The sequence below is a fragment of the Lutra lutra genome, chromosome 7 (assembly GCF_902655055.1).
Source record: "Lutra lutra chromosome 7, mLutLut1.2, whole genome shotgun sequence".
NCBI lineage: Eukaryota > Metazoa > Chordata > Mammalia > Carnivora > Mustelidae > Lutra > Lutra lutra.
In genome coordinates this window covers 130,246,375-130,271,616 of record NC_062284.1, presented here as the reverse complement: position 1 = coordinate 130,271,616, position 25,242 = coordinate 130,246,375, and the positions used below count along the sequence as shown (strand labels likewise).

At 56.7% G+C, this 25,242-nt stretch overlaps 1 protein-coding gene across 4 annotated transcripts in view; it reads left to right on the top strand.

Moving 5' to 3' along the window:
• The window catches only part of TMEM63C (transmembrane protein 63C), a 72,702-nt gene extending 48,531 nt beyond the window's left edge, over positions 1–24,171 (top strand). For 2 of the 4 annotated variants that reach the window (XM_047738805.1, XM_047738806.1), the window contains exons 10-25: positions 879–987; positions 3,466–3,539; positions 4,167–4,247; positions 4,364–4,487; positions 5,218–5,351; positions 6,994–7,116; positions 7,468–7,621; positions 8,753–8,859; positions 10,074–10,160; positions 10,706–10,771; positions 13,462–13,624; positions 13,860–13,965; positions 14,359–14,526; positions 16,692–16,801; positions 18,145–18,213; positions 21,241–24,171. In XM_047738805.1, the coding sequence (XP_047594761.1) occupies positions 879–987; positions 3,466–3,539; positions 4,167–4,247; positions 4,364–4,487; positions 5,218–5,351; positions 6,994–7,116; positions 7,468–7,621; positions 8,753–8,859; positions 10,074–10,160; positions 10,706–10,771; positions 13,462–13,624; positions 13,860–13,965; positions 14,359–14,526; positions 16,692–16,801; positions 18,145–18,213; positions 21,241–21,444 (1,879 nt within the window). In that variant the 3' untranslated portion in view covers positions 21,445–24,171. Of the gene's footprint in view, positions 1–878; positions 988–3,465; positions 3,540–4,166; positions 4,248–4,363; positions 4,488–5,217; positions 5,352–6,993; positions 7,117–7,467; positions 7,622–8,752; positions 8,860–10,073; positions 10,161–10,705; positions 10,772–13,461; positions 13,625–13,859; positions 13,966–14,358; positions 14,527–16,691; positions 16,802–18,013; positions 18,065–18,144; positions 18,214–21,240 lie in introns of all 4 variants that reach the window. The other 2 variants (XR_007128882.1, XM_047738807.1) reach the window with 2 other exon arrangements.
• Positions 24,172–25,242: the final 1,071 nt, after the last annotated feature.

The window sequence follows — 25,242 nt, the reverse complement described above, 5'->3', positions numbered from 1 at the left end:
CTTCCTCACCAGCGTCTCCCAGGCCAGCCACCTGCATAAGGTGCCTACGCCTTCCCGACAAGATATTTTAGTAGGGCAGTAAAGACCCTTCAACATCCATAAAGCCATATTGACAGATAGCTGGAATGTTTCCTTAGAAACCATAGAAACTCACCACCTCTGAGAACACGGAGGACACCTAGCTAGATGGGGAATATTTGGTGAAACGTCAGGCACCAGGACAAGTAGCGAGGAGAGATTGTGAAACAAGGCAGCTTTTCTCTTCTCAAACCGTACCAAATAAGGTGGGCCCTATTTCTGAGCAGTCCTCTTGGCCACATGCCTTGGGACAGCATCATACAAGCCCAAAGTCCTGGAGCCACCCGTCTTCTTGTCCCAAGAGAGGCAGAGCGAATCCGCTCTGCCCTCCTCCCTCAGGCCCGAGTAGGACACCCTGTCCCTCACCACCGAGGACAGATGTCCCCTCTGTTGGGCTGTCAGGCAGCTGTGGGGGTGTGAGCTGAAGCCACCCGCAGCCCTATGTGGCAGTGAGAAGTCCCCAGGCATCCGCTGCTCACCTCCCAGTGCTGCCACGGCTGGGAGCGACCTCTGCCTCTGACCCTCATTTCCCCATGGATAAAACAGAGATAGTCACAGTAGCACCCTCACATGGTGTGAGAATCTGGTGAGAAAATGTTCAGAAAGCATCTCGTCCCCCCCGGGTCTGGCATGTAGTAAGCCCTCAGTCAATGTTAGCCTGCGGTAGCTGGCGTGGGCCTCCCCCTTCTTACCATGGCCGCTCCCCCTTCTAAGGAGCCCGAGTGTCTGAGGGTGGCCCAGGGGAGACTGTCTGGGTGGGAGAGAGTGGTCTCACCCCTCCTGTGTCTTGTTCCTGGCAGGAGTAAGGTCCTGTGGTTGCATAGCTGCTTCTCCTTCCTCTACTTCCTCCTCAACCTCGTCTTCATGGCTCACCACTGCTTAGGGTTTGTGCCCAAGAGGAGCTACAAGGTGAGTAAGTGAAAAGAACTCCAGACCTGCTCCCTCCCAGCCAGAGCCCTCGCCTGCTGGTCCATCCCACTCCCGACCTTCAGAGGCATCCCCCAGTTCCATATAGTCTGCACAGGGGGGCGGGGGGGGGGGCGTCTCTCCCGAGCAGGGCAAGCCTCCTCCCCTTGGCCCCGGAAATCGTTACCCGGCCCCTAGCACAGCTGTCCTGGTTGGCAAACCACTGGAAGGCTTCCAAACTGGTCGGTATACTGCCACTCTCAGATGCCTCCTACCCTGTGCCCTGCTGCCCAGCCATTCTCTGAAGACCCCTGGCTCCCCACCATCCACAGACTAAAAGATTAACCCTAAGTGCTCCGTGCCCCCTGCTGGGGAGTGCCCAAGTTCCTTGCCCTTCCACAGTCCCTGAGGTCAGAGACCCCAGGGCCTGGCCCAGGTATGCCTCACTGTCCTGGTTTGGGTCACCCCAGCTCCCAGGCCCTAGGATGAGGGTTTGTACAGCATTCACTCATTTTGAAGGCGATCCTAGGAAAAACCACTAGAGGTTGAGGAAATAGGATGGAAAAGGAGATGTAGGTAAGAGAGAGCAGTTAAGGAGCTACCCCCACTACCCTGGGAGAGAACGTGAACTCTATAGTTTTCTCAGCCAAGGGGAGCAGTTGGGCATGTTCCCACCGACTCCCTTGTCCACTGCTGGTTGAGGCTGCATTCCGGACTTTAACTCTTCACGCCTTGCTGGCTGGCACAGACAGTCCCAGTGTTTAAAGGGCGCAGCTGCCCTTAGGGCATAGAGATGAGGCTGAAGGGCAGCACTGGGCCTGGCAGTGCTGCCTGCCCAAGCCCACACACGCACCCACACCCGCACCAGCACGCACAGAGCCCCAGCCCAGCCCCAGCCCAGCCCCAGCCCAGCCCCAGCCCAGCCCCAGCCCCAGCCCAGCTCCTGCCCCAGCACCAGCCCCAGACCCAGCCCCAGTCCCGCCCCAGTCCCGCCCCAGTCCCGCCCCAGCCCAGCTCCAGCCCAGCCCAAGACCCAGCCCAGACCCAGCCCAGACCCAGCCCAGCCCCCACCCAGCCTCACCCTAGCTCCAGCCCAGACCTAGCCCAGCTCCAGCCCAGCACCAGCACCAGCCCAGCCCCAGCCCCAACCCCAGCCCCAACCCCAGCCTAACACCAGCCCCAGCCTAGCTCCAGCTCAGCCCCAGCCTAGCTCCAGCTCAGCCCCAGCCCCAGCCTAGCTCCAGCCCAGCCTAAGACCCAGCCTAGACCCAGCCCAACTCCAGCACCAGCCCAGCCCCAGCCCAGCCCTAGCCCGGGCCCAGCCCGGGCCCAGACCCAGCCCAGCTCCTGCCCCAGCCCCAGACCCAGGCCCAGCCCCAGCCCCAGACCCTGGCCCAGCCCCAGCCCAGACCCAGACCCAGCCCAGACCCAGCCCAGCTCCAGTCCCAGCTCAGCAACAGCCCAGCTCCAGTCCCAGCTCAGCAACAACCCAGCCCCAACCTAATCCCGGCCCAGGTCCACCCCCAGCCCCAGCCCAGCCCCAGACCCAGCCCTAGCCCAGACCCAGACCCAGACCCAGACCCAACCCAGCCCCAGCCCCAGCCCAGCACCAGCAAAGGAGGAGGCGTGTGGACTGTCTTGGCTCTGGTGGGGAAGGGAAACACCTTTGGCTCCGTGCTCAGCCATTCAGAGCTCCAGGAGAGTATGACCAGCTCCCTCTCTGCCAGCCGTCCTGAAGGACCGAGTCACTTTCCCCCACCCCAGGACGCAATCCACACCCCCCTGAAAGGTTACCCCGAATACACTGGCCTGCAGGCACAGAGGCTTGGGCACCCTTGACCAGTCTGGGCTCAGCTGCTGTGGCCTTCCTTCTTGTCCCCAGAAGCTTCTGCTGAGACTCCCATCTCTTGGAGCTCGAGAGAGGGGATGGCTGAGGGTGACATCCTCATCCTGAGGAGAGAGCCATGGCTGAGGGGATGGCTCAGGAAGACATTTCCCATGCACAGAATAAGATGTGAAGTTTGAGGGGCTTCCCCATCCCCGCCCCAGAGCCTACTCCCATCCTAACTCCCCTGCCCGTCTCACGTTAGGGACGGCCCTGCTACACAGTGGAGAGGTGGCGAGCTGGAATGAGGGCGGGGACAGGCCACACAAGAGCATGAGCAGCCCCCTTCGGTCCCGGAGCTCTGGTCCTCCTCCCTGGCTAGCGCTGTCTGCCCCTTCTGGCTTTTTCTCCCTTGACATCAGCTATCTGTGGCCGGGGCCCCAGAGACGCCGCATGCCTGCCCGCAGCTGCCCTAGCGCACGGCCTGCTGACATTGGGGAAGCGGCCCAGGGAAGCTGTCATGGAGCTTCTCCACCAAGGGGCAGCCTGGTTGAGTAACAGGCCTTCTTCAGACAGTTCTGGGCCCACAAAGACACAGACATCTGGGAGTCCCACGTAAACACAGTCTTCTTTCTCCATTTGCCCTCCCCACTTAGGTCACAAGGACGCTAATGATCACCTATGTCCCCACAGACATCCAAGACCCGGAAATCATCATTAAGCATTTTCAGTAAGTCGGTCAAGTGGGCCAAAGCATGGATTGCCTCCTTCCCGGTAACCCTGCCCAGATCATCATGTGGGTAGGAAGTAGAGTGAGAGACACCCCAGGTGGTAGCCCATCCTGGACTTGGCTCAGGATTAGCCTTCCAGAATGGGGGAGGCTCTGAGGCCAGAGCTGGGTTTCTCAAGGCAGGGGCTTTCCTGCATGGCATGAGCGTGTTTGGTGGGGGTGGGGGTTGGTGGTTATCAGTTTCTTCCTTTCCCTCATTGCTCCAACCACAGGGCCCGGCGAGCTCCTAGACCACAGTTACCTAGAACAGGTCATGTTGGGGCATCTTTTGTGACCCAAGTTCCTAGCCCCAGGAGCTCATTATCTCCCATGGGCAGGAATTTCCAGTTCTGTCCCCTGGCCCTATTCTGGATCATCTGGGAAGGATGTAGCCATTCTCAGATCACCAGGAATCAGCTCTGAAATTTGACCTGAGGAGCAAGGAATCGAGTCTCCCACCCGAGAACCAGGGACCACAGGCAGCTGAACCACCTGGCTATGTGGGCTGTAGTTTAGGGTGGGAGTCGGGGTAGGATGGCCAGTCCCCAGCACCACAGGCTGGCTCAGCGTCTGTGTCTGTGGCCACAGCGAGGCTTATCCTGGGTGCGTGGTGACCAGAGTCCACTTCTGCTATGACGTCAGGATGCTGATTGAGTTGGATGATCAGAGGTGAGTCTGCAGGCGGGGGTCTCCCTGGATCTGGGGTGGGGGGTGCAAGGGGAGGGTGTGGCTCTGCCAGCCCCCCGTCCACAAGATGCTTCCTCCCGGTACCTGTTGGCCAACAGGCGCCACGCGATGCGGGGCCGGCTCTACTACACAGCCAAGGCCAAGAAGAGTGGGAAGGTGATGATCAAGACCCACCCCTGCTCCCGCTTGTGCTTCTGCAAGTGCTGGACCTGCTTCAAAGAGGTACCCAGCCCCGGGAATCAAGGGACACAGCAGAGGAGGGGCTGGGGCACAGGGCCTCCAGCTCTGTCCAGGCCTCTGTACCCCCGGGCCCCGTTCAGATCTGCTCTGGGGCTGTGGCTCCTGGCTCCTCCTCCCTTTCCACCAAGCCCTGCCTCCCTGTGGAGAATACGGAGGAGCTGAAGCCTTTCTTGGATCCCCCTCTGGCGTGATCCACGGCGGCTTGCTCTTGCCCACTTCCAGTCTTGGATGGGAGGACCAGAGAGAACATGATAGGCTGCTGTAGGCTGCCACGCCTCGGGCTTTCAAAGGGCAAGGATAGGAGCATTTGAAGGCACCGGGCTCCATCTTATCACCCAACCGCTACGGCTAGGGGGAGGCCACAGGGCAGGACTGCACTCTAGCCAGTCCAGAAAAGAGAATCATCCGCATTTCCTGAAAATGCTGCAGACGCATTCTGCCACTCCTCTGGGAGTCCAGCCCAAGTTCAAAAGCACCCCTGGGCCCTGCTCTTTCATCAGGGAGCTGATTTCAGAGTCATAGCCTTTTCTTGTTCTCAGAGTGGGATCTGGAAGCCCACTGGGATCCTGCGCTCTTTGCCAGGCTTTGAAGGGAGTTGGGAATGGAGCCAAGGCCTCGGGCCCATCACCTGGATGGAGAAAGGCCTTATGTCCAGGGGAGGCCTTCCTAGAGCTCTGGCTTCTCCAGCTCTGAGGGCCAAATCTCGCCCCAGGTAGATGCAGAGCAGTATTATAGTGAGCTGGAGGAGCAGCTGACTGACGAGTTCAACGCTGAGCTCAACCGCGTTCGGCTGAAGCGTTTGGACCTGATCTTTGTCACCTTCCAGGACGCCAGGATGACGAAGCAGTGAGTGCCGGGGCCAGCAGCTTGCTGTGCTCAGCCCAGCCCTGAGAATGGGCTTCTACTTCTCTAAAACCATCCTCTTTCACCCCTGTTCCAGCCAAGGGGGAAAGGAGAGAGAACCTCCCTCCAGGTGGCCAAATTTTGACCGTCCCTCAACCCCTCAGGTCTCCTCACAGGGAGCCGCCATCTTGCTTTCTGGAGCATGTCTGAGTCCATTTCCGCACAGCCGCCAGACTCCACCTGTCTCCATAGATACCCAGGCCCCGAGCTCCCCATCCCCATATGTCCTTGCTCTAGCACAGCAGTGGTCAGAGTAGACATCTTGGTTCTTCTTCCAGGCCTTGAGAAGAATGAATCCATTTCCCCCATTATACATCACCCCTTTCCTCACCAAAAATGACATGATCGAGAAGCTGTCTGCTCTCCTGCTGCAGGTCTTCCCTAATTCATAGCCTTACAGCCTCCTTCCTCTTCTGCCCCAGACTCTGGCAGCTCTACCTTGATAAGGAGTCGATTCAGTACACTTGGGAATGTTCTGGAAGGATCCTTAGGATAGGGTCAAATAGATGAGAACCCAGGCCTCGTCCTTTGAGGATTGTGGAGGCCTTCCTCTCTCTGAGGGAGTCTGACCATACATAACACTTTGTCCTCACCCACCCACATTGTACAAAGGAACAGTGGAATAGCCTAGAATTTAGTCAAATACAATTCTGTGCAATTTTGCAAGTCACTTATACTCTCCAATTTCTTGTCTGTCCAGTTTGTTTACTTATATCTTCCCTGTCCACCCCACAGAGGATTAAGAAGGGATACGTGTTTCCTTTAGTATATATGTTATATAAAACAATATACCGATGTAAGACAATACTGTTTCTTTTCTTTTTTAAAAGATTTTATTTATTTACTTGAGAAAGAGAGGGAAAGCACGAGAAGAGGCAAAAGGAGAAGCAGGCTCCCTGCTGAGCAGGGAACCCAATGTGGGGCTTGATCCCAAGACCCTGGGATCATGACCTGAACCAAAGGCAGACGCTTAACTGACTGAGCCACCCAGGCGCTCCACTACTGTTTCCGTTCTGAGACACTGTCACCCAGTAGGAAGGGTCTGAGGTTTAATTACAGAAATAGGAATTTTAATCACAGAAATTTGAATTAGAAGACCAAAGTCTCCAGTGCCAGCACCTGCCCCTCTTTGGTTGTGTCTTCAGGCACCTAAATTTAGTAGTCTTTTCGATTGGAATTATCTTCATAGCCCATTAGCACAGTGTCGCACACAAAAAGAACTCAGTTGGTAGCTATTAATACTAAGATGAGGCTGAAATTAGTACTTCCCACAGCAGCCTCAACAAAGTGCATGTCTTTGTGCTGTCCCTGCTGTCAAGTGGAAAAGACTTTAACTGAGAACAATGTTGAAACCTCCCCCGCCCGCCCCCCCCCGCCCCCGGCCCTGGGAAGTCCCTCCTGCTGCTGCCCCTTTCCTCCAGGGACTAGGCTCTGGGAGCTGCCCACCTCTAAGGCCCTGGGAGGCATACTCGAGGCTTTGAGAATCCCCAGGAAGTGGGGCCATCTGTAGGACCCCAGCATGAGACCCCTCCTAAGCCTGTCGTCCTCAGCCCCAGACCTCTGTCTCCTCCCCCCGTCTCCATAGCATCCGAGAAGATTACAAGTACATCCATTGTGGCGTGCCCCCCCAGCAGTCCTCTGTGAGCACCATTGTCAAATCCTACCGCTGGAGGGTCGCCCTGGCCCCGCACCCTAAAGACATCATTTGGTAAGCCCCCGCTGCCCCCCTCCTCTCCTTTCAGCTCCTCTGAGACTGAAGAAGGGAACAGGGTGGGAAAGGAATGGGGGGCCTGTTCTCCTATGGGGCTGGTCCTTCCTGAGCACTGCAGCCTCGGCCGACCCCCAAACCCAGCCCACCACTAGGGCCTTGACAAAGGTTGTGAATGAGGGTGAAGACCCAGGGCCCAGTGTGCATGCAGGTCTGGTTGTCCCCAGGGGCTCAGTTAGACCAGGGCAGCCTGGGTCTCCCACTGACATGCAGGAACCCCCACATGGGCCCCATTGAAGGGCTGGGACCCAAGGTCCTAAGCATGTCTCCTTCCTCCATCCCTCCCCCCAGGAAACACCTGTCCGTCCGCCGCTTCCATTGGTGGGCCCGCTTTATCGCAATCAACACCTTCCTCTTCTTCCTCTTCTTCTTCCTCACCACGCCTGCCATCATCATCAACACCATCGACATGTACAACGTCACCCGCCCCATTGAGAAGCTGCAGGTGCCGCCTCTGCTCGGGCCAGGCGTGGGGGCCCCAGGGAGATGAGAGAAGGACTCAGGCGAGGATGGGATGGGGGGCCCCCCTGGAACACGGCTCCCATGCACCACCAACATGGCAGGGGTGGCGGCGGTGTCCATGGTGGCTGTACTTTGTTCTAAAGGCGTGAATGTGCAGGGCATTGCCCATCTGAGGGACTGGAGCTGGAGAGGAAGGAGAGCAGGGGTGGGGGTCGCAGGCATGCTCTGGGGAGAGGTGGGGGGATATGGGTAGTCTAGGCCAGAGGGGGCTTGGAGGGCTTCTTTAGACTGGGTCCCAGCTGAGGCCAGCTGGGGGTACAAAGGGTGCAGCAGAGGGTGATGGCCAGTGTGACAGCTCTGTTCTCCCCACTGTCTCTAGAGCTGGGGGTCCATCTCCCTCACTTCCAGACACAACCCCTCCGGGCTGGGAACGCTGGGCCTAGGGGAGCCAGCCCTGAAGTTAAAGGCAGCCTCTCCCTGACAGGGGGCTGCAGAGGAGCTGGGCTGGCCCATTTCCAAATCCTATAAGCCTCCAGGCTGTCATAACGGGCCTGGAAGGCTTCCTCTTCCATATTATCCCCATCCGCATCTCCGACACACACATGCACGCACGCGCACACACACGCACAGTCAAGCCACACCACCTCTGCTACTTGCTTCTGACCCCCCCTTGTCAGCTTCACAGCAGGCCCCAGGGGGCACCACAGCTCCCCCGCTCTCTGCCACCTTTCACACCACATCACGTTGAAGGGGCTGTCTTCTCTCTGAGCTGTGAGATGTCAGTGGCAGCAGCTGGCTCTGGCCTGAGGGCGAAGTCCCCAGAGAAAGCCCAGGCTGCCATTGCAGGGACCTCAGCAGAGAAGACCCCATGCCCCTTGAGGGCACTGCTTGGCCTTGAGGTGCCAGCCTCTGCCCACCCCAGCCAAGCAGACCCCTGGCCAGCAAGGTTGACGAAGAAGGCCACGTCCACTGCACAGCCTCAGGGAAACCAAACCTGCTGTGGGACTAAGCTTGGGGAGAAGAGGCGGGAGGTGTAGGAGAAGCAGGGGTGGCCTGGAAGGGGAAGGGTCGCAGCTCACACTGATGTCTCTCCTCCCTTCTCTGCTCCCCACAGAGCCCGGTCATAACCCAGTTCTTCCCCTCCCTGATGCTCTGGGCATTTACAGTGATATTGCCTTTGATTGTCTACTTTTCTGCCTTCCTAGAGGCCCACTGGACCAGGTGAGGTGGGGACCTCCTCTCCCTGCCTGCTCTTTGGCCCAGCCCCAGCCCCTTCCCCTGCCCACTCTTCCACCAACCTGGTGTTGGGGTCTCCCGTCCGGCCTAAGGAATCGAACTGACGTGGGATGGCTTCGATGCCCAAAACTATCCCAAAAGACCAAGATGTATACATATACATACATATATACGTGTGTGTGTGTGTGTGTGTGTGTGTGTGTGTGTGTGTGTGTATTTTTTTTTTTTTTTGAAAGAGGGGACTGAGTTGTCTCTGGGTCTCTGGCTTCAGGAATGCTGAGATGGGGCTGCTGTCTCAGGCATGTGCCCCTTGGGCTGCTCCCTCAGCCCCCAGCTACACACTGAAGGGAGGGAGCTGTGAGCAGAGATAGGCAGCTCAGAACTGCAGGCAGGACGCCCAGGGTGAGGAGGAGAGAGCAGAAGAACGTCACAGAGGAGCCCATGAACTCAACCTGACTACAGACCCATGTAGCCCATGTAGCAGCCACATTTTATTTAAAGATTTTATTTTTTTGAGAGAGAGAGTGTGAGCAGGGGGAGGGGCAGAGGGAGAAGCAGGCTCCAGATGCAGGACTCTCTCAGGACCCCAGGATCATGACCTAAGCTGAAGGCAGATGCTCAGTGGACTGAGCCACCCAGGCGCCCCTGGCACCCACATTTTAAACGATGGAAGCTTTAGCCCTAATGGCTGGTTGGCCTTCCCCGTTCTATGGTGGCAGCCAATTGAGTGGAAAGTATTTACCACATCCTGGGACAGGTGAACCTCTTTCGCCTGAAGGCTGTGTGGGTTTTGAAAGTGATTTCCTGCACCAGAAGTTCCTGCCAATCGACCAGGCAGTAAGCCATGAGGTTGGTCCTAACAGAAACCCTTACTGGTCTTTTCTCTGGCCAAGGACATGGCTTATGTGGATTACTGAGACCCTACAGGGATCCTGGGCATCAGTGGTAATGTCCCTCTGGCAAAGACACCAAGCACGCAGCACCTGTGTGCCCTTCCTGCCCGTCCCGTGCCCAAGGCTGACCTGACTGGTTGGTGCTGCTGCTCCCAGTGGCCGCCCAGCTCCCAGCGATCTGTGGGGTTGGCATTGGTAGGCGCTGTCCAACCCATTTTCGTGGCCAGTAGCCGTCTCTGTCATTCCATGCATTCTGTAGTTATTAGGCCTCTGGTTCTTATCACCTGTTTCTTTGTTCCCTTATAGATCAAGCCAGAATCTGATCATCGTGAACAAGTGTTACATCTTTCTGGTGTTCATGGTGATTATTCTGCCTTCTATGGGACTGACCAGGTACCTCCCCTCCAAGCATCCCTCCCCCCTCAGACAGGCTCTCCCTAGAGTTGGAACCTCCTCTCTCAGATACCAGATACCTCACTACAAATCTATTCCTCAAGTGACAGTCACTGAGCCTAGCATGAGCCTGGTGAACTTTAAGGGGTCAGCCATGAAATCTGCCTTCAAAGAGCTTATCATCCAGTGGGGGCAACAAGGCGTGCCTATCAGCTAACCTTGACAGCCCAAGGTGGGAAAAACGCAGGCCGAGTGTGCTGGAAATCCAAAAGAGGGAGAGAACACTGTGGGGAAAATGACTGGTGAAAGTTTGCTGGAAGAGGCAGCTTTGAGATGAGAGGCCTGAGGGTTCGGGCAGGGATGGCCCAGCATGAAGAAGGTGGAGAGGCAGTATGGGCTGACCAGCTGGAACACTAGAATGCCAGAGTCTCTAGGGATTGAGTCAGGGAGGACAGAGGGAAGCAAGCCAGGCCAAGAGAGACTGAACCCCAAGACTCAGCTCACAGATACCTTAACTCAAGGGCCTACCTTGTTCTTGCTTCTAGTTTGGATGTCTTTTTCCGGTGGCTCTTTGACATCTACTACCTGGAGCAGGCGTCCATCAGGTTCCAGTGAGTACAAGAGCACGTGCCCCAGGCGTGCCCCCATGTCCCCTGGGGCTCCCGTGGGCCCACGCCAGGTAGACACGTGTCTCCTTCATTTGCTCACACTGGTAGAGGTGGATGTACACAAAGACTGTCACGAAGGAACCTCTTAACCTTTCCCGGGCCTGGGACCCATTTGGCAATCTGGGAAAGCCCAAGGATCTCTTCTCCGAATGAAGTTTTGTAAATAATAGTAAATTTGTAGGAAATTGCCCCCACACTGTCTGTGTACCTTTCATCCAGCTCCCCCTCCGGTAACTTGCATAACTAAGGCACCGAATCACAACCAGGAAACTGACATTATACACCCCACGGGGCTTATTCAGATTTTGCCGGTTTACTCTGAATCGATGTCTTTAAGTGCACAGAATACCTGCTTTACAAAGAAAACCAATTATGCCGCAAAATTATCAACATTTTTTTTTAAAGATTTTATTTATTCATTTGACAGAGAAAGATCACAAACAGGCAGAGAGGCAGGCAGAGAGAGAAAGGGAGGGAAGCAGGCTCCCCGCTGAGCAGAGAGCCCGATGCGGGGGCTCGATTCCGGGACCGTGAGATCATGACCTGAGCTGAAGATAGAGGCTTAACCCACTGAGCCACCCAGGCGCCCCTCAAAATATTTTTAAAAGTACACTTGTAATAAAATCCTTACTAGCACATTTAATAAGAGGACAATGCATTTTACATACCTGCGAGCCAAAGTTACATTTTATTGTTTTAGAAGCATCAGCATGAACGCCGAGACTGCTTAGCCAGCAGAACATTCCGTTGGGTGGGAGGCGGGATCTTTGACGAAGGCACACACATGTCATGTTGGACATCCAGCCAATTTTGATTTTGTCTTGTTTTCAGGTTACAAATATGGCAAATTCCAGTTTTCAAAGATGTAGTGGTGCAAATGACACGCAGGCTTTCACAGCTGGCTTTATAGGGCAAGGACCAGAATTCTCTAAGATTTCTGCAGTTTAACTCTACATAATTATGTTACGTTGGACTCTTTTTTTTTTTAAGATTTTATTTATTTATTTGACAGACAGAGATCACAAGTAGGCAGAGAGGCAGGCAGAGAGAGAGGAGGAAGCAGGCTCCCTGCTGAGCAGAGAGCCCGATGTGGGGCCCAATCCCAGGACCCTGAGACCATGACCTGAGCCGAAGGCAGAGGCTTAACCCACTGAGCCACCCAGGTAGCTGGACTCTTTTTTTTTTTTTTTTTTTTTTAAGAGAAATGAGTTCATCTTCGGCTGGGTCAGTAACTTCGCTGCAGTTCATGTTTGAGAGAGAAAAGAGTTATAAGTCCATGACTCAACTTTGATGCCATCAGGAAAGAATAGGTTTTGAAGGCGTTCTGAAGTGTATTCAGGGAGCTCACAGATTTCTCCTTTCAAAGAAGCTGACGGAATTATGTAGATGGGGACACATGACAGGTGACAGAGATGCCTGGGTCACCAGTGTGAGAACAGGCAGCATGGCCACCCACTCAGGTGACTGAGTGACTCCTAGCTGAAGCTGGCCAGCTGTGTCAAGTGCACACCTGAGGGCAGGAACATTTCCATCATGTAAAGTTAACGTGTCTAATTTAGCTGCGTGTTTCATAACTACCATCATTTTGAAGTGATGGTAAGTGCAAGGGTATCAGATATCGCTACCAACTGTACTGGGCTATGAAAATATCTTTAAGATTTTATTTATTTATTTGAGAGAGAGAGAGATAAAGAGAGAGCAGGAGCCGTGGAGAAAGGGAGAAGAGAAGCAGGCTCCCTGCTGGGCAGGGAGCCCGATGCAATGTGGGGCTGGATCCCAAAACCCTGGAATCATGACCTGAGCTGAAGGCAGACACTTAACCAACTGAGCCACCCAGGCGCCCCCAGAAAATATCTGATTTCAACTGGTGACTGGGTCACAGCCATAGTTGACATTGTTGTGGTTTGTTGCCCATGTTCTTTTTTTTTTTTAAGATTTTATTTATTTATTTGACAGATCACAAGTAGGCAGAGAAGCAGGCAGAGAGAGAGGAAGGGAAGCAGGCTCCCTGCTGAGCAGAGAGCCCGATGCAGGGCTCAATCCCAGGACCCTGGGTTCATGACCTGAACTGAAGGCAGAGGCTTAACCCACTGAGCCACCCAGGTGCTCTGCCCATGTTCTTAGTAGAAAGAGGTGGTGCATTACAGTTAGAGGCTCGTGAATGTCAAGACACGTGTTTTTTTCATTTGTTCACATTCAAGGTCACAGACCCCCAAGCTTCTCCCCACGGACTCTCTGGGGTCTGTGGGTCCTGGTCCGCACCCCTACTTTAGATTAAGCCAGAGTGTGTTTCCCAGTACACCCACACTTGATGTAGACCAGCCCCATCCTTGCTCAGAAGGGTGTGCATTAACCTAAACTGGGCTGGGGGCACGTGTATACAAAGCTTACTTTTCCCATCTCCACTCTCACCTTCTGCCCCTCTCCCCATCACTACCCCTACCCCTACCCTCCATTGCCTCACCATTACCACCTCCTCCCCATCTCTACCCCCACCTCTCCACCCCTCCCCCCTCCATCCCCACCCTCTACCCCACCCATCTCCATCCCCACCCTCCACCCCTCTCCCAATGTCCCGGCCCTTTCCTTCTCCCTCCGGCTTCTATGCCCTCTTCCACCGTCCACACGACCAGGTGTGTGTTCCTGCCAGACAATGGCGCCTTCTTCGTCAACTATGTGATCACGGCGGCTCTGCTGGGCACAGGCATGGAGCTGTTGCGCCTGGGGTCCCTCTTCCTGTATAGCACCCGCCTCTTCTTCTCCAGGTCGGAGCCAGAGAGAGTCCACATCAGAAAGGTGGGGGCTGGGCTCATGCCCACACACAGCCTTTCCCTGGGTGGGGGGGTCATGATGGGAGCCTACCAGGGCGGTGAGGGACCCAAGGTGAGAGGCCAGGTGGGCTGGGGTTGGCAGGGAGCCCGCCTCCAGACCTGAGCCACCGGGTAGCTCCCCTGGGGTAGACAAGGAGCTGCAGATGGAGCCGAGCCAAGGGAACCAGGCCGCCTCCAGTGACCCCCACCCCCCGCCCCAGAGCCAGGCCATCGACTTCCAGTACGGGCGCGAGTACGCGTGGATGATGAACGTCTTCAGCGTGGTGATCGCCTACAGCATCACCTGCCCTATCATCGTCCCTTTTGGTGAGTCTCCCCTCGGGCACCCCCAGAGCTGCGCACCCTCAGGCCGGGAGGAGGGGTTGAGCCCCCCAACCTCAGAGCATGAGAAGGCTGGGGACAGACTGTGAGCAGAGCAGGGAGGGGCCAGGGCGGGTCAGGGGAGGTGGGACAGCCGCTCACACATGACGTTCGGTGACAGAGTGACCCTTCACCCAGCGGGTGGAATAGACTCCGGGGGGGGCTCAAGGGAAAGGGGGGTCCCGGAGGTCAGCACCACGGGGCTCCCACAGCCCATGCGTGGCCCTCGCTGCCCAGACAGACCTGAATCTGGCTTCTGTGGCCCGGGGGGCCCGGCCGTGGAAGCAGCGGCTGAGCGCGTGTGCCCCCCACCCCGCGCCCCTGCCCCCCGCCCCGCAGGGCTGCTCTACCTGTGCATGAAGCATGTCACCGACCGCTACAACATGTACTACTCCTATGCGCCTACCAAGCTCAACGAGCAGATCCACATGGCTGCCGTCTACCAGGCCATTTTCGCACCGCTCCTGGGGCTGTTCTGGATGCTCTTCTTCTCCGTCCTGCGGTTAGGTGGGTACCAGGCCCAAAGGCCTTCCTGCCCCCACCCGCTTCCCGCTGCCGCAGGAGGCCCTGGGCAGCACCTGTGCTCGGGGCAAGCAGAGAAGGCCCCGGACGAGCAAGCCTGCTCACGGCTGCAGCCCCCGTCCCCGGTGGCTCCTCCAGGCCTCAGTTAGGGGTCGGACCTCAGTCCCTGCAGACCTCTGCAGCCGAGGGGAGGGCGCGGACCAGCGCGGTCCAGATGGTGTGCACATGGGTTGAGGACCCTCCAAGCAGGAAGCACCACTTTCCTTCGTTCTAACTCAGGGCGGGCAGGAATATAATATTAGCTGTAGGGCCCGATTCTGGTGACATCCCCCCCCGCCCCACCCGGGATCCTGTGAGACGCCAGGTCTTCCAGATTGCCTAAAACCTGGAGGAGGATTCGGGGTCTGCCCCAGTGGCAGACCCTGCTCTTGGCCACACTGAGCTGCTGTCTCTGTCCCCATAGACCACACGTGAGCAGTCCCCTCTGAGGGAAGAGGCTCGCACTAACCTCTCTGCCACCGCGCCGCCTCCTGCCTTGTCCCCACACCCACCTTTCCTCAGGGACCCTGCACCTTGAGCTCCTCAGTGGAGCGGAGAAGGGAAACCGTATTTTGTTCGTCTGCTGTCACGGCGGCAGCTGGAAACCGCTCCACTCGCCTCCACTTCTGTTCACCCTCCATCTGTCGCCGTCTCCCCGTTTCTTAACCCCCTAGCCTTCCCCTGCCATCTAGCGAACCTCAGGTTTTGGTTTTTGTTTTTTTTTTTTTTTTTTTTTTTTAGATTTTATTTATTTATTTGACAGAGAGATCACAAGCAGGCAGAGAGGCAGACAAGAGAGAGAGGAGGAAGCAGGCTCCCTGCTGAGCAGAGAGCCTGATGCGGGGCTTGATCCCCGGACTCTGAGATCATGACCTGAGCCGAAGGCAGCGGCTTAACCCACTGAGCCACCCAGACGCCCCCGAACCTCAGTTTTTTAAAAATCGTTTTCCTCCTAAGTATAAAAGACCATATATGTTTATTATCGAGATCTGAAAGCCCCGTCTTCACCCCCAAGCCTGCCGTCTGTCGCTCTCAGACCTCACTCTGTGCGCACAGCCTAGGGGAGAGGCCGGAGCAGGAGAGAGCTTACTGGTCTTTTCTTAATTTTCTTTTTTTTTTTTAAGATTTTATTTATTTATTTGACAGAGAGAGATCACAAGTAGGCAGAGAAGCAGGCAGAGAGAGGGGAGGAAGCAGGCTCCCTGCTGAGCAGAGAGCCTGATGCGGGGCTCGATCCCAGGACCCTGAGATCACGACCTGAGTTAAAGGCAGAGGCTTAACCCACTGAGCCACCCAGGCGCCCCTGTCTATTCTTAATTTTCAAAACCGTCATTTCCCCGTCATAGCGTCCCGTTGTGTATCCTGAGTCTCTTCCCTCACCATAGCGTTCTGTGGGATTTCCGGTGTTACCGACATCCCGTGTGAGCACAGGCCTTGAGCGAATTACACCCGCTTCCATCAGCTCTCCGTGGTGGGATCCCGAAGCTCTTGGCCATTTTTGCTCTTACAGAAACACAACGAGCAGCAAGCGTCCTTATGGGCTAGCCTCTGACGGTAAAGACTGACCTTTAATCTTTACCTCAGTAGAAAACTGGCATCATAAAAAGGTCACCAAATGTCCCCGAGCGACGTGTAAGTGACTTGAATTCTGGATAGCTCTTCAGTGCCACTAGCACAGGTGAGGGCTGTGCGGGAGCTCGCAGGGACCAGCGTGGCTCAGAGGCCGTGTTTGGGGGCAGCAGCACGAATGAGTGACCTGGAGTGACTGCCCAGAACTGTGATCTGAGACGACGTATGTAAACTGACAGGTTGAGAAGGACGCATTTCCTGGACACTTGAGTGGACTGGATACTTAAGGCAATTAAATTCTGTCACAGAATCCATAAGACGCCAAATTCCAAACTGGTCCCATAGCACAAGGGACGAGGTCACTGTCAGGTGCATTGACTGCAGTTGCTAGGAGGAGGACTGGGGCAGGGGCCTCTCTGCCTTGGACTCAGAGCCCCCACAGAGGTGCTGAGGGGGGCCCCATGCGACCCGGCATCTCTGCTGGCAGACTTCTGCCCACGGCTCTGGGCCTCAAGCACCAAACCTGTTCTTCTCCTCGGCAGGTACACTCCACACCATCACCTTCTTCTCCCTGTCCACGCTCATCTTTTCCATGGTCATCGCTTTCCTTAGCACCCTTCTGGGGAAGCTCCAGGGGGTATCTGACTATGAGGTGAGTTACCCTTCCTTTCCTCCATGCGTCCTTGCTGCCCCCTGCCCCCTCACACTGAGCCACGGCTCTAGGCTACCTCCTGACCTGTGTACCCAGGGCACCAGACATGAAAGGTTCCCTTGCATGGCCCAGGCACCGTCCCCCTCGCCCAGTGGGGAGATTTAAAAGACAGCTGTCCTCTCCTCCTCTCCTCCCCTCCCTGCCCAGCACCTCCTCCAAATAGCGGGCAGCTGGCACTTCTCTCCTTTGGTGCAAGCCTGTCCAGCCACGGAGCTGTGAGCACCGGTGGATGCTTGAGGCAGAGAAGATGGGGTGGGGGGGGGGGTGGCTGTGGAGAAGGACGATGCCCTGGGGAAGGGGGGGGTAGTTATCACACTTTCAGGAAGCCCAGGCTATTGAACTTGAGGCCTGGCTCTCGGGGCCCCATGATTCCTTTGGCTCTTAGCCAGCGGAGCCTGGCCCCATAGTTAGAGAAGGGAGACAGTCCCTGCCCTGCTGCTGAGATCCATGCCGACAATGCTGTGTGCCCTCCGTGGGCACTTCCCAACGTGGCATGTCTCTGTGGCCGTGCTAGAATGATTTCTGGGGACTAAAACTTTTTTTTTTTTAATTTTTCACGGTTACCCATTTTTCGCTTGGTTCACATTTATCTATTATTTCTGCTTATGTCAACGAATGCGGGTTTTCTGTCTATAATAATAAATTGTGTCTTTTTAAAATGAAGGTACATAAAGAAAAGGAAGGAAGTTAATTTAAAGTTCTGGTATCCTGCTGAGTCAAAGGAGGGAGCCTCTTGGAAGAGGATCCTTTTACTTTGAGTGGCATTGTGTCTGGTGACCCTGGGCTCAGACCCCCACGGCCCTCTCTGTCCGGCCCCGCTTCCATCCCTGGCTCGAGAGCCATAATGAACTAGAGTGGACAATGCCTCCAGCTCTGTCTTCCCCATCCAACAATGCCATGCAGTTTGGTGGCCCACGGGTCCACTCTAGAGAAGGGAGACAGCAGGGGCTCTAGACCGTGACGTCGGACCGGTCCCAGAGAGAAGGGAACCCAGGGGAGGAAAGAGGAGACAGTTGAAGTCAAGGCCTTTCCGAGAGTCCAAGCAGGCTCCTATTTGAATCCCAGCCCCACCTCTCCTTACTTCCCCCCAGTGTGGTTCTTGGGGATGGAACATTCCAAAGGGCCACCAGCATCCCGGGCCTCTCTCTGCAGGTCTGGGAAAACAGAAGACGGCGTTGAGCGCCAGGGGAGCCAGAGGCCCAGGTGCAGATCTGGGGAGGGAGGGAGCAGAGGGTGGACACCCCCATTCCGTGACCCTCCACATCTCTCCCCCACTGCTGCAGCCCGAGGAGGAGATGGAGACCGTGTTCGACATGGAGCCGAGCAGCACCTCCTCCACGCCCACCTCCCTTGTGAGTCACTGCCTTCCCCCTGGGGGACAGGTGGGGGGGGCCTGCAGGAGTGGGCTACTACAGCCGCAGTGGGGGGGGGGCGCCGGCATTTAGTGCCCACCCCGGGGACTGTGGGGGGAGGGCCCGGGCTCCATCCCCTGACCCAGCAGGACTTGGCCCAGGTGAAACTGCTGCCATGGCCGTGGCTGAAGGGATGGGAAGACAGAAGAGGCCAGACATTCTCTAAAAGGAACTCAAAGAGGAAGAGAAAGGTCAGGGCGGGCCCAGCCACAGCGAGATCAGTCATATAGACACAGGGACGTGCTGGGGCTCGGCCTCAGGACCGAAGGCTGCCTCCAAGGGCAGAGATGCCAGGCCGAGCGGCGCGCCCAGAGCGGCAGGAGCGATCGGAGGCCTGCACTGAAGGGTAAGGCAGCAGCAGCGCTGCACGAGCGAGCCCCTCAGCGGGTGAAGAAACGAGGCCAAGTCAGAACGAGGGGGCCCGGCAGGCTGGCCTGTTGGCTCCCTTGCCGTGGCTCAGCCTGGAGCGTCCCGAGCGCTCGCCCACAGCCCTGCCTCCAGTGTGGATGCAGCGCCACCGATGTCTGCTCTGAGCTGGGTACCCCGACGCCAGGGCACCTTGCAGGAGCGTGGAAGAAGGGGCCCCAGCCAGCCTGAGCACTCAGGAAGGCTTCCTGGAGGAGGGAACATCTAATCCAACTCTAGGAATGTGGGAGGAGGGGTTGCTAGGCAGACTAGGATGTGGGGGAAGAGCGTTCAAGGAAGAGGATCAGCCTGTGCCAAGGCCCGGAAGAGAGAATCTGGAGCGTGTGGGCACCGGAAGACAGTTTTCGGCATGGTGGAAATGTGGAGTGGGCAGCAGGGCCCAGAGGGGTGGGTGGAGAGGAGACAGGGCTTTGGGTCGCCGCAGAGCTGGGTGAAATGCACAGACCCAGCAGTGGCGGACATGCCCAGCCAGGCGCACAGAGCAGTGGCTCAGCCTCACCCCCCGGGGGAAAAAAACCCTCCAGACGGGCAGATTTCCTGCGGGAGGTGATGGGAGAATGGACGCCCATGTTGGAAAGTCCCCATCAGAGCAGGGGCCTCTCTTGAGGTAGCATCTCTCCCCAGGGGCCCTCACAAGATGACCCCTCTGGAATCTTCTTAGGAACCTGACTTTGCCATTCTCAGTTCCTAATCCTTAGGATAGGATTGACCCACATAGTAGGGGGTCTTTGTCCTTCTTTTACAAATGGGGAAACTGAGGTTCACCACGGTCAACTAATTGAGACCCCAGGGCATTACTGAGAAAGGCAGTGGCAGTACAAAGTTTGAAGTTGCATTCTGAAGCTTGAGCTTTTTTTTTTTTTTTAAAGATTTTATTTATTTATTTGAGAGCGAGACAGTGAGAGAGAGCATGAGGGAGGAGAAGGTCAGAGGGAGAAGCAGACTCCCCATGGAGCTGGGAGCCCGATGTGGGACTCGATCCCGGGACCCCGGGATCATGACCTGAGCCGAAGGCAGTCGTCCAACCAACTGAGCCACCCAGGCGTCCCTGAAGCTTGAGCTTTTAAAAAAAAAAAAAAAATCACTGGAATTGATTTTCTTAATCTTTCATGACAACCACGGTCATATCTGAACACTGCAGATAATTATGGGGAAAAAAACAGAGAAGCAAAACCAAGAAAATAAAAAGTTCATAATTCCACCACCCAGAGATGACTATTGATAACTTACTGTCAGTTCTCTTGGGTATATATATAATTTTTGCTAAAATGAAATGATACTGTTCATACCATTTCATAATCTGCATTTTTAGTTAACAATCTCCATCTTTCCACACACATAAGTTTCTATGTCTTCAAATACTCAGCCCATACTCGAGTCACCCTAAGTGTTCCAGAAATATCTTTCACCAAGCATATCCAGACCAAGATCCAGTCTGGGCTCCGTGCTGGATGTGTCTGGTCCCTGCGTGTGTTTATTGCCTGTCAGAGAGACCCAGCCAGTGGTCCTGCAGAATTCCCCACCTTCTGGGTTTTTCTGGCTATTTCTTTGTGATGTCTGACAGCAGGTTCCACTACCCTGTGTATTCCCTGAAAACTAGAAGTTCAGTCCAAAGGCTGGCGAGATTCTGATTCAGCCCTAGGGGCTAAAACACATGGCAGGCGGTGCTGTGCCTACACCAGGAGACACAGACTATCCCATTCTTTCCCCACAGAGGATGCTGGTGACTCCCAGATGAGGGTGATGACAGTGGCTCCTCTGTTGTTCAGTTACCATTTTGTCCCTTAGGTTTACAACCAGAAGGTTTATATGGGGTTTAACTTTGGAATGCTGCAAATATCTAGATTCTTCTGGAAGAAAAGTGTTCCCTCATCAACCAGGACTCTGCTCTGGTTTCACTGACATGAATTCCTACAGGGAAGATTTAATTCTATCCCATAATCCCCTGTATTCAAAATAAGGAGTTGGTGTAAAAGCCATTGGAAGGATGACAAAGAACTTTGTCCCTAGTACTTCCTGTTTTTCTATTCCGCTGCTCTTCCAGGCATTCCGGGACCATTCCTGGATTTGACAGGTCCCATGGCCAAGACCTCGGCCAGCAGTCTCCTTTTCAATCCTGATTCACAGGCCAGCCAATGACATACCCCAGGGGAGGTGTGGCTGCACTTGTTAGGCTGTACTAAGACAAGCGCTAGCTCAGGGATGAGGGTCTCTCCAGACCCCAGATCGGGGAGGCTTGCATCATCTGCCCCCGGGTTCAGCCTGACCTGGAAGCAAGAATGATCGGAACCTTGCTGAAGGAGCAGGGGGCTAGGGGCTAGGAGGCCTGCACTGACTCACCCTTGGAGTCGGAGTTGCCCTTTGAATGATCGAGAGCACTCGGCAGGCCGAACGGCCAGACCCTGGGCTGCTGGGGGCAAAGGAAGGATTCGTGGCTCAAGCGGGGCAGAGGCTCGGGGGGGGGGCAGGGCATGAGTGTGAGGGTGTGCTCAGGACCCAGCCCCAGGTGCAGCCTCACCCTTGTCTCCCCTCTGTCCCAAGCAGATGTACGTGGCCACTGTGCTGCAGGAGCCGGAGATGAACCTGTCCCCTGCCTCCTCCCCCGCTCGGCACACCTACGGTACCATGAACAGACAGCAGGAGGAGGACGAAGAAGAGAGTGGTGTGAGGGGCTTTGCACAGGAGCTGGGCTCTGCCCAGTTCCAGGAAGGGCTGGAACTGGAGGGCCAGAGCCAGTATCACTGACCAGGACCCGAGGCCTCCACCTGGCAACTCCCCGGGAGCGGCAGCCAGGGGAGGGCCCAGCAGGGGGAGGCAGGAGGGCCACCCAGCCCTCCCCACTACCTCCTGCAGACTTTGTGAAGGCCTCAACGGAGACACCTGTGCCCCGGCTATTGGCCACACGGAGGCCCGGACCTGCTGACCAGCTTGAATGGGAGGTGCTGGGCAGTGCAGAGGGAGCCCGGGGTGGGATGAAGGCTACAGGCGGGCACCGCATCTCGGGAAAGGTGGCTAAAGCCCTGAGCACAGAGACTGCAGGCTGAGGGGCCCTCCCGGGGTCAGAGTGGAAGTTCTCGTAAAGGAGGAGGCAGAAAGACGCCCGCCGAAGACTCTCCAGGGCCTCTGCCAACCTTTAACCAGCTGCCCTGCTGAGGAGCTCCCACGGCGGCTCCCACCCCAACCCCAGCCCTGCTCTGATCCCTCCCCTGCGGCCTGAGGACGCACAGGTGTGCTCGGGCCCTCATCCAGAACAGCCCCGTCACGGGGATCACCCAGAGCTAGGGCCAGCTGAGATCCTCCGCCCCTCGGCGGCCATCCCCGGGAGCAGCAGGGTACAGACCTTCCTCCTTCCTATTCTTGCAAGGGCAGCTGGGACATGATCCCTCGGGGCTCATTAAACGGGACCTGTGTGCATTTTGATGAAGGCAACCTCGGCTGGTTACTACAAGGCGGGAGGGCCAGAGGCAGAGTTCACGGAGCGGGCTCTTCTCCCCAGACGCTGGGTGATAGGAAACCAGATACAGCTCCCCAACCCCCAGGCCTTAATGAGAGGACCCTCAAGGTCAAGGATGTGGCCACTGAAAGTTGCTCCTGCCTCACACCCACCCGAGTTCCTGGACCCCCATCGTAGCCAAGGTGAGCATCCACTTAGGGTAAGAATCCTGTGCTTTAGGCTGCAGGCGCAGGCCGTTCCCTGGTCTCCCAAGCGGGACCTTTCCTCTCTCGGGGTCACCTGCATCCTGGACCGAAGACCACTTGAGCGGCCTCCAGCATGGTCCTGACCCAGGCACTACAGACACACTGCCGGGAATGGGCTGGGGGTGGGGGCTGTGTCCTCCACGGAGAAGCCTTTTTTGGGGGAGTAAGGCTGCCTTCCCAGGGCCACCACCACGCAGGACCTGGAGGGACCGACTCCTGAGTAGGAACCATGCTGGGGACACCCAGCCCCTTTGCCAGAGCCAGCGGGGCGCAGACCTCTGCCTCTGAGGACAGGCCCCCATCAGGACCACCCTGCAGCACAGCAGGGGAGGACGCAGACAAGGGCTGGCTGAGGCCTCAGGGGACCAGAAGGAGCCAAGTTGAAAGGGGTCTGCGTGCTCTAGGGCTCTTCTGAGCTCCCTCCTGCAAAGGTGTGGGTCCCTGCAGCCACCCTGCCGAAAGCCGGCCCCAGGCTCACCTCACCTGAGCCTTCCCCACCAGGTCCCAGGCACATGGGTGCCCCTGAACCCAGACCACCTGGGGTTCACCCCGGCTCCGCCTGTGCCCACAGCTCAGCTGCAGACACTCCAGGCTTCACTTCGAGAAATAGCCCCTGAGAGGCAAACGTTGCCACACCCCCAGGGCTTGGCCCAGACCTTGGCGTGAGGGATCTTTCCAGAAAGCTTGAGTCAGCTGGGGAGTCACAGTCTCTCCCATTCCTGCCCTGCTAGGAATAAGGAGGAAATTATACCCAGCCAGTCCCTCATGAACCGAGGCCCCTCAGGGCCCCCTTCTCCTAGCATTTCACCAGCCAACAAAGGGAAGGGTCCCTTCCAGAGCAGTGGTCCGGGCCCCAACCGGGAGATCTGCCCATTTCATGAGGAGGTGGCTGGCTCCAGGCCCTCCCCACCCCCCAGAAGATATATTTGGTGTGCGTGTGGCTTTCCTGCCAGAAGCTGGCCTACAGGCTCTCCTTCCCTGGGCACTCCTTGCTGGCGCCTGCTCCCCATCCCCGCAGTCCCTGCTGGACTATTCCTGCCGCTTCTGCCACTGTCCCTCCTCTCTCTGTCCCCTGCCCACCTGGCAGCCTCTGGATGCTGCATATGGAAAGGGTCCCAGCCCAGCCGATTACATGGCAACACAGCTGGGGAATTGCCCCTCCGCATTTGAGCCGAGTGCGGTTGGTTCTGAGAAAGGACGGCGGAAATGTTGAGAAACTTCCAGAATCCTTTCACTTCTCAACTCTTTCTGGAGACCCAGGGCAACTAGCAGGCCCCCTCCCTGCAGCTGCTCAGTCTCTGCGGTCACTGCGAAGGCCGGTGGCCATGCTTTGGCTCCTTTCGCACCACACCCAGGCCCCCTCCAGGCACCTCCCCTCCGGCCTGCCCTCTCAGCCCACATGCGTCTCACCCACTGGCCTCCAGCCACCACCGTCTGACCCCACCCCCAGCCCTCTTCCCAGCTGTCCTTCCCCAACCTTCCATAGAAGCACCACCTCTCAGACTTGATTCTTTCTGGAGGGGCCACCTCTGAGGGAACCCAGGATTGCCTAGAGCCTCTAAGAAGTGCCCCACTGGGCCAAGAGTAAGCTTCATGCCTGCCTGCCTCTTCCTGAGATGCTTCTGGAAGCAAAGTGCCTATCAGCAGCATTGCATCCTCCGGGGCCCCCCGTGTGGGGTGTGGGCTTCCCTTGGCCACCACCACTAAAGGAATGTGCCAGAATGCCGAACCTTCTTGTTACTAATGCTATGACCGTGCCTTGAATAAACAAGTCCTCCCAACCTCTGCTGGCCTGTGCCTCTGCATCTGGAAGGAGCCAGAGCTGCTAAGGGATGAGCCTCCCTGAGGTTGCCAGGCTGGAGTGTCCTCCCTTGCTTCATGCCTTCGGTCCCCAAGGCCTTCCCAGGCCCCTGTGCTCGCAGGGGAAGGCCCGACAAGCGCTGCCTGGTCTGCAGAGAGATGGGGGGATCTGCCCCACTCATTCTGCTGCAGGTGCGCTCAGAGCCCCCTGGGCAGGAGCAGAGGACTTCCTAGTCCGAGGGCTACCCGTGAAGCCGCCGAGCAGCCTCCGCCGAGCAGCCTCCCCCGAGCAGCACAAGCCCCAGGGTGAGTGCTCACCCGCCAGAGTGGGCCACTGGCTAGACTAGTTGCTGGACTTGAAAAAGGATTTCAAGGGGAGGTCCCCAGAAAAAGTGGTCTGCACCAGCCACGGCCAGCAGCACAGGGACAGGGGTTAATGGAGAGAGGCTGGGCCTTAGGGAGGCACGTGGGGCTGTCAGGCCGGAATGGGATAAGAAATGCTGTCTGGCAAAGGCTAGTTAGGTCTGCTGTTGTGCCCGAAGTTGGGGGGAAATTCCCTGCTGGCGTGAGGTGGGGGGAGGTTGGCGCCTGTCCTGGTCTAGGAGACCAAAGTTCTGGCCTTCCTGCAGCCAGCTCCATGACCCTAGGCTGCTCCCGAAAACAGGGGTAGGACGACAGCTACTCTGTCGTGTGACTAAGTGGAACAGACTCAGTTGGGGGGACAGAGGGAACGGGGCTTCAGAGGGGAGGCCTCCTTCCTCACCTTTCCCTGGGACAACAGGACAGTCTCGGGGTGGGCTGATGGCAGCTGTAGCACCAGGAAACTTTTCCTGGGATTTTCAAAGCCTTGTCGTAACAGCTGTCTCTCAGGCTCTCCTCGACAGCCTCCAGGGTCCCCCAGATCACAGCTCTGGGCCATGCCTTGGTTCAGTGGACATTTCAGGGGACTTTGCTCAGGGTAAGACAGACAGATAGACAAGCTGCAAAGGGTTTGCTATCACTCCAGCCATGTCAAGTCCTAAAGGGAGGGTAGAGGTTGGTCAG